This window comes from Siphateles boraxobius, unplaced genomic scaffold (genome assembly GCF_051911475.1).
Source record: "Siphateles boraxobius isolate OS27281-9 unplaced genomic scaffold, OSU_SipBor_1 83, whole genome shotgun sequence".
Lineage (NCBI taxonomy): Eukaryota > Metazoa > Chordata > Actinopteri > Cypriniformes > Leuciscidae > Siphateles > Siphateles boraxobius.
Genome location: NW_027509212.1, coordinates 1,314,183 through 1,322,966, shown reverse-complemented (window position 1 = coordinate 1,322,966; position 8,784 = coordinate 1,314,183). Strand labels below are relative to the sequence as shown.

At 40.7% G+C, this 8,784-nt stretch overlaps 1 protein-coding gene across 2 annotated transcripts; it reads right to left on the bottom strand.

Annotated features, from left to right (window-relative positions):
- Window positions 1-5,528: 5,528 nt before the first annotated feature.
- c1ql2 (complement component 1, q subcomponent-like 2) lies at window positions 5,529-8,784 on the bottom strand. Of its 2 annotated transcripts, XR_013200673.1 has the most exons (3): window positions 7,941-8,614; window positions 6,950-7,252; window positions 5,529-5,810 (listed from the first exon to the last, which is right to left on the bottom strand). XR_013200673.1 is itself a non-coding variant. In XM_077221468.1 (2 exons), exons 1-2 carry the CDS (start codon window positions 8,508-8,510, stop codon window positions 7,073-7,075), a joined length of 750 nt encoding a protein of 249 aa, XP_077077583.1. In that variant the 5' UTR covers window positions 8,511-8,784; the 3' UTR covers window positions 5,529-7,072. The 2 variants fall into 2 exon arrangements, 1 of the variants encoding a protein (XP_077077583.1); XM_077221468.1 differs by having other exon boundaries at window positions 5,529-7,252; window positions 7,941-8,784.

Sequence of the window (8,784 nt, the reverse complement as noted above, 5' to 3'; positions counted from 1 at the left end):
AGCTTTTGAAGTACGGTGGGCCAGTGATCACTCAAAACCTGGTCAAGCTGTGCAATAGCTGTTGGCAGTCCCAGACTTTCCCTAATGATTGGCGAAAGGGCGTCATTGTTAAGCTGCCGAATAAGGGGAACCCATCTGACCTGCAAAGTCTTCTGCAGTGTCATGCTGCGACGCTTGTGGGCGGCTGTAGAACGACGCCTGCGTGACAACCAGGCCGGATTTTGAGGAGGACGGTCGTGCAGTGAACTGTTATTCACCCGCCGTAATATCATTGAGCAGTCCGTCAAGTTCAAGCTGTCCCTTTCCATCAATTTTATCGACTTCAAGAAGGCCTTTGATAGTGTCCATTGGGATACGCCATTCCTTTTCTTGATCGTGGTCGACTTTGTCATGGCGAAGGCGATGGACGGACCCGGTTATGGGATCCCATGAATTGACCAATCACGGGCGGATGTGATCTTTTGAATTAGCAAGGCATCAGCAGTGGTCTACCGCCTGCGGTACCATCAGCCTGACCATCAAACTGCGTCTGTATGCAACCATCGTCCTGCCTACTGTCACCTATGCTGCCCTACTAAGGCAAAAGACCTTAACTCACCAGAGTGTGAAACTGAGAAAAATGACTTTAAAGTTATCTTAATGTCCTGACAATTGAGTTATAGGTATAATATTGTAATTTTCACACTTTGCAGTGTATACCTGTATTAACCTATCCAAAAAATTTGAACTCAAATTTGACCTTTGACCCTTTTTCGGAAGTTACTGTATTCTGCCTTAGCATTGCCCACAAAATGACAAACGGTCATACCAAGGCAAAAGACCTTAACTTCTATTTTATAGCACAATGTTATGATGTTATGTTAACAGGTGAGAACACTCAGACAAGGAACAGGTGAACACACTCACGTAAACGAGGACTGAAACAAGGGAGCAGAGAACATGAGGAACAGGTGACAACACTCGGACAAGGAACAGGTGACAACACTCGGACAGACAACTAGACTAGAGGGTGTGGTACAGGGAAACAAGGAGGCAGGAACAGAGCATAATGGCTAACACAAACAAAACCATATGTTTAAACACAACACAAACATAGAGACATGAAACAAAGACAACATAGACAAAGCTGCCAGGGTAGAACCCTGACAGTAACTTCAGGGCAGCGCAACCGTAACTTCATTCGAGTGTTCAGTTCAGTTAAGTTCAGTTCAGTTCATCTTTATTCATTTCCCGAAGGCAATTTGGTTGCAGCAAACAGGCATACACATAAAACAAAATCACACACACATACACGTAAAAAAATAACACCAATAAATACATTTACCTAGAATTTAAAAACTCTACAGCTGAGGGAACAAATTAATTTTTAAACCGATTCGTTTTACTGAGCGGAGTTCTATGACCGTAATTTCCGCAAACAATACAATCTTTGCTGCCCCTTCTTACACAAGGCATCAGTATTTGCGGAAAAAGTCAATTTACAATCTAATACAGTACCCAAGTACTTGTACTGTTCAACACTCTGGATACCCACTCCGTTAATACTTATTTGCTTATCATCAAACCATTTCCCCCTCAATCTAAAATCAATAATCATCTCTTTAGTTTTCATGACATTGAGTTTTAAAAAAGCATTAAAAAAGCATTCTTACACCAAGCAATAAAATCATCAACCACAGCACCATGGATAGAATCCTGCTCGCTCAATAAGCTAACAATTACAGAGTCATCAGCAAATTTTAAGATGTGCCTATTACTATAACCACTCTTACAGTCATTAGTGTACAGAATAAATAATAAGGGAGAGGACACATCCTTGAGGTGACCCAGTAGATAACACCAGCCATTCAGAATAACAGTCATTTACTTTGACTCTCTGTCTTCTCTGCACAAGGAAATCTAAAATCCAGCCTATCAGATAAAAATCCAACCCAAATTCATTAATGAGTTTGTCAATTAAAATATGTGGCTGAATGCTATTGAAGGCAGATGAAAAATCAATAAAAAGTAATTTAACAAAAGTTTTCGGCTTCTCAAAGTGTTAGAGAGTTGCAACAGCATCCTCTACACCTCGTTTATTCCTGTACGCAAATTGAAGAGGGTCTAGAGAACTTTCAGTCTTTTGCATAATTTCTCTCTTAAATAATTTTTCTAAACATTTCATCACTAAGGATGTGAGCGCCACAGGTCTAAAATCATCTAATAACTGTGCATTCTGCTTTTTTGGCAATGGAATCACAGTAGACTGCTTCCATCGTGCAGGTACTTTTTGTATTTGTAGGGACCAGACAAAATTTCATAAAATATTGGTCCTAACTGCTCAGCACATCCCTTAAGTAAACGTCCTCCTATATTATCAGGCCCCGGGTCCTTCCTAATTTTACATCGTTTAAAAACAATTATCACACTCCCTACCTCAAAAGGGACACAAATATACTCTCTGTTTATCCAACACTTATTTTTCAAATCCTCAATTTCTGATTTAAAATCATACGTATCAAATCTCATTTAAAAATTATTAAAATCCTGTGATAAAGCTGCATCCGAGCTGAATCCGTTCAAACTAATTATATTATTTATTTCCCTACTATCCTGACCTGTGATTAAATGCATCCCCTTCCAGACAGACACATCCTTTCGCTTTACCGGTTACCATCTCATCCCGATCCATGCGAACGGGCAATACAAAATCGCCCAGTCGTAGGCTCGAATCCGAATCCCCCTCGGAGAGCCAGGTCTTCGTGAACACCATCACACAAACGTTGCTGAAGTCATGCTGAAATTTCACCATAGCTTGAAGCTCATCCGTCTTTTTCCGTAGAGACTGCAAATTCGTTAACCAAATTGTAGGGAGAGGAATTTTAGAAAGAATTTGTTTTTCATTTTCTGACGAACACCTCCTTTCCGTCCTCTCTTCCGAAATTTTAAATCTACAATCCTTTCGTCGAGAGCGATTCTGTTTATTTCCAACAGCAACAGGTGAAAAACTTCCCAAATCAGGATAACCAAAACCCGCGGGTTGCTTCACACTGTTAGGCCTGTACCATTGTAGAAGAAACACCCGGGAATATTGGATTCTTGCCGAATCCTGAGGTGGGTATAGTTCAGTAGGGTATAGAACAAATTCCACATTCAATAGTGTTGGGAGAAAAAAGTTATTTTTCAGACGCAGCAAAACAAGAAAACAACTGACAAAGCACAACAAGCACACCGACACCTGTAGTTGCGAGAAACTGACGTTACGGGCTTCTACCCCAGTTTCCCCTTGGCTTTTTGAAGTTAGTCCAAAAACATCATCTTATTTCCCCCACAAAACAATCGATTTGAAACTTCATGTTTGTCTATATGATAAAACTTATGTTTATTGTCCTAAAAATGACAATAACTCATTTTCACCAAAAATCGAAGTTACGACCTTTTGCCTTAGTGCAGCAGTATGTCAGCGAGACGTGGAAGGCCACAGTGACCGTCACCCGTAATTTTGACGTATTTCATCACCGGTGTCTACGGCGTATCCTTGGAATTAGCTATCTAGACCACATCACCAACGTGGAATCCTCCGACGGAGTAAAATGCGCAGACTAAGCATCATCATCTCCGAATGGAGACTATGATTGGCAGGCCATGTTCTGCGAATGGACCGGCACCGGATTACGAGGCACGCCATGTATTGGGAACCACCAGATGCCAAGCTTGGACGTGGATGACCTAAGACCATCTGGAGATCCACGTTCAAAGACGTCTTGAAGCAACTCGGCATCAGCTGGGTGGAAGCCGAGGACAGTGCATCTGATCGTGTGCAGTGGAGAGCTCTCCTTGCCTTATATGCTAGACAGCATGGGCAGGACTAAGGTCTAAGGTAAGCTATTTAGCTTAGCATGCAATCAAATAGGATGCTAATCAGAGGCTATTCTTTCAAATGTTGATTTTGACTATCAGATTAAACATAATTTATGTTAGTGACCAAGTTATCTTAGATGTCTAATTAGTTAAGATGCTAACTAATGCTTTGTGTGCTCATTTTCACATTGAAGGCTCTGCTTGGCAGCTTGGTGAATCAGCTTCAACTGAGTGGTGCAACTTGCTATGCCATAATCCCATAGCCTTTCAGGTCGTCGGTTCGAGTCCCGTGTGGGGTAACTTTATACAATTATGTAATTTAGAGCCAATAGCTGCAGTTCTGCCTTCAAAAGCTGAAGTCTCTTGTAAAAATGAAACTAACCGTTGTATGAGTGGCATGCTGTTTAAAGCAACAGGCTATATCTTTGAAGATTGTTTAATTAAATCCAGTGTGTAGCAAACAAATTCAATCATGTGAATTGTGCAATGTTCAAAATATTACTATTTAAAAAGATCATACCTCTAAACAAGCCCAAAAAATAAAATAGCCATAGGGGCTTGGCCCCAAAAAGCTGCTTGCAGCTATATATTACTATTGTTATTATTACACATACATCATTATTTACACATTCACCGACCCAAAACATACAAACAATGAGGTAAATCTCATCAGACCATGAGGGCTAAACAGACTGGATTGTTCTAAGCAGCTTCTGGCCATGTTTAACAGGAGATGTGAGATTGTGTCGAGACTCAGTGTGAGGATGAGCAGTTAATGTTGCTGTTGCTGCATAGAGTGTCAGCAGAGTGTTTGTCCGTGAACCCTAATGATGAAAGAAAGTTGCTGTGACGGAGACACTTTGAATGATGTCATTACTTGAATGATGTCATTACTGGAGTGTGTGTGTGTGTGTGTGTGTGTGTGTGTGTGTGTGTGTGTGTGTGTGTGTGTGTGTGTGTGTGTGTGTGTGTGTGTGTGTGTGTGTGTGTGTGTGTGTGTGTGTGTGTTTTGGCAGATGAACTGAGATAAATGAGCAAGGGGGAGTGTAAGAAAGAGAGAGAAAAGTGATGTGAGCCCCCTGGCTTATTTTTCTTTCACTCTGTAACTACCAGCTGTGCCTCTTCACACGATCACGAGGATCAGATCGCACTTACACGGCGCACATACACAGACTAATAAAAGCTTATCAAGGCTCATTTTCCTACACAAACTCCAAACCAAACTCTAAAATGATGGGTGGCTAGTCAAATACTTCAAATGAATAATACAAGACAAAACCAGAATAATTCAGGTGTTCTCTGGATTCATTTGAATTCATGGGTTGTGTGAACAGTCATACAATTTGGCTCTTTTGTCAAAGCCAGTAAATCTTTCAGATCAGTAAGAGATGTTTTTTGAACAAACAAATCAAACTAGATTAGCAGAGTGCTAGAAAGACAAGCACCAGGCATTTAATTGCTGGAAAGTATGTGTGTTGGGTAAACATGTATTAAATATTAGTCTGATATTCAAACCCATGGCTGTTTATAAACTAAAAGACATGTTTGTGAGAGCAAAACTCTTGTTTTACATCTACTGTTCTTCCTCATGCTGGATGTTAATGGCCAGTGGTGTGTAATCAGGCGTTTATGGGGAGCTCATTATATATAACGTGTGCAAGTGTCAGATGGATTAACAGACGCTTTGATGTTGTTTGAAGATGTTTATTAACCTTCTCTTTTAACCAGAATGTAAAACATCTGAATGTACAGGCACCAAATACCCATCGAAAAGCAGCTAAACTCAGTTTTTGGGCAATTTGATTTTCTAAACAACAGTTGTTGGAAATGTTGCATTATGTAATTTGAATATATGGCCTTTTTATGTTGTTGATGTTCTCCTTCTCTGTCTTTATGGTCATGATGTTTGGCACACTCAGTTACCGCTAAGAGGAACCTGTGTGAGGTCAAACGTCAAGTCCTAGAGTTCACTGCCGAACAACAACACTTCATCAAAATATACACACAGGTTTGTTATTTAAAATACAAATTGAAAACACACCATAACGCTCCATTGTTCAGTCAAAGGTTTTAAATAAAGCAATTTGCAGTAGAGCTGCAATTAGGAGTTAAATGGCTATTCAGCCAAATATATTAAAAAGTCCATCAATTTTTTACTCAACCTGCATTACTTTCTTTCTACTGTAAAACCCAATCCAGACAACATTGGACCCAATTGGCTTTCACTAAATGGGGAGGAAAGGCTGAGACATTTTATGACACATCTTTGTTTGGGGGGTTACAAAGTAGAAAAAAAATGGTAACACTTTACTTCACAGTGTCCTTGTTACACGTTACATGTAGTTACTGTAGTAATAATTATAATGCATAATTACATGCAACTAGCCGTAAACCAAACCCGGTAGCACTTTATTTTACAGTCCTGTTCCCCTTGTACATACTATGTACTTTTTATAGTAATTATAATAACTTTGAAATAACTAGGTACTAACCCTGAACCTACCCCTAAAGCTAACCTTAACTCATGCAGTTACATTATATTATTACCCAGAACTTTCTTAGAAAAGTACACTGTAAGTACATGTAAGTACATACATACTGAAAATAAATAGAAACAAATAGAAATAGAAATAATATAAATATAAAGTGCAACCCCAAATCTAAACCTTACCCTATCATAAGTACATTTAGTTAATTATTATTACATAGTCCTTTAATTCATAATTGCACTGTAACACAGACACCTTAAAATAAAGTGTAACCAAAAAAATCATACAGATTTGGAACAACACGGGTGAGTAAATGATGATAGAATGTTTTTGGGTGAAAATCCATTAAATTTTTTTTCCAGCAACCAGTATTAGACCAAAATAAACTTGTCCATATCTACACGAAACCAATTTATCTAACAGCAGAAATTGTATCACACTAGGGGCTCTTGAATGCAGTTTTACATGGGGAAAAATCAATTTGAGCAGAGAACTGTACAGATAATGCTAATAATCATCTAGATGTTGAATCCTGATCACCATTCGTTTAATTGGGTATACTATCCAAACACAAGACATCATTAAACAGAAAGGTACGAATTCAGACAACAGATTCTCACACGGGCGCAGAGTTCAGATGATCCTAATATTCCCAGCGACAGTACAGACAGGAATGGCAGTGGAGTGTCGCGCGGAGAGAGGAGATGCTTCAACAGTCCGTCTGAAACGAAGCGCGTTACAGCTCAGTCTGGATACAGAATGAAGCCAGAGAATGTACTGTATTTGTTGTTGTTTCCTCCGTGCGCCTTTCCGCCGTCGAGTTTGACATAAATCTCGTCGCCAGAGTCCAGGTGCAGCACGGCACTGTTGCTCGCGTAGTCGTAGTTCTGATCGGCGTCTTGCGCGATGGCGCTCGCGCGAACCTGTTCAAATAAACGCAAAATGTAGTTCAGTGCCATTGAATTCGCAGCGCTTATGATAGCCTGTAGTTTAGTAGCAAAATGTGTCTTAAAATGAACCGATCTTCACTAATAAAAACCTTCCATTGCGTTATAATATTTGTTAGCACAGATAAATCAATCGCCTAGTTACATATATTGAGAAATAATCAAAAAGTGCTGGGTTTATAATAATAATAATAATAATAATACTAATAATAATAATAATAATAAATTAGTAGCATATTTTATGACCTAAATTAGCCTGTATCTGTTTTCCCACACCATGCGCAATGACAGTCCATGCATTTGGATCTCCCCCCGAACATCAGTATAAAACATAATTTGAAACTTGCTCAGTGTGCGAATTATTGATTGACTTATATTGGCGTCAATAAAGTGATAAATAAATAATTGTTTTGTTGTTTTATTGATAGGCTATACCGTCCGAACTATAAAGCTGTTGCTAAAGCGATTTATGTTCACGAGTTTGTACACAGTGTGTAACTTTTATGTTTACCGAAAACACTAGCCTGTCTAGCCTATGTGAAAAAAAATCTTTAAGGCCCTCCCTATTTTTTTTCTTGTCCCCATTTTTCATGCGTGATTCAAGTCTTATTAAGCCTTAATTAGCATATTTAGTGTTTTGCTCCTGCAAACGTTGTAGAAATACCTGTCCATTTTTACAGAGGTCTGCCCACATGCTTGTCCCGTCCCCTCCGCGCATCAGCACATGGTAGGTAAAGTAGTAAATCCCCGACACCTGACACGTAAACTTGCCAGTTGTGGGGTCATAGTGATTTCCGACATTTGTTACTACATCATCAAACCGGAGCACCTCGTAGCCTTCATGAGGGTTCTTGAGACCCACGTAAAACGCGATTTTGGTGCTCCCTAACGCTGGACCAACGTCCCCTGTCTCAGTCCTCGCCGTGCCCGATGTGATGCCGGTAAATCCAGGTCTGCCTGAGTCCCCAGGTGGTCCCCTTGGACCAGGTGGACCAGGTTCTCCAGGTGGACCCCTGGGTCCCGGTTTGCCCGGGCGGCCCGGTTCCCCTCTAGTCCCTTGAGCGAAAGATGGTGGGATGGCACTGAGGTCCTGCATCACCTCCAGCGCCGTGGCGCTCGGTTTGGGGTTGTACGGATCACAGATCATCCGACAGGTGCCTATCATTTCGTAGTGCGCTGAAACCACGGAGGTTTGGACCAGAAGCGGAATTGCGATGACCAGCGCCACGATCATGATGATGCCCACGACCGCGCCAATTATTTTCTTGCTTTGGAGCACCCGGGAAGCGCGCGCTAAAAAGTCCGGCTTGTTTTTGGAGGAAATGGTGACACGCACGCTTAAAAAGTATGCCAAGAAAAAAAAAAGCTTTCTTTCCTTTAAATGTATATAAAATGCAAACACTCCGCTCCGTCCCACCTTCTTGTGACCTCTGGCAGAATAGCACCGTCTGTGCCAGAGAAGACAGAGAAACGATTGGCTTTGGCACGCGAGCTGGAGCGCGAGACGG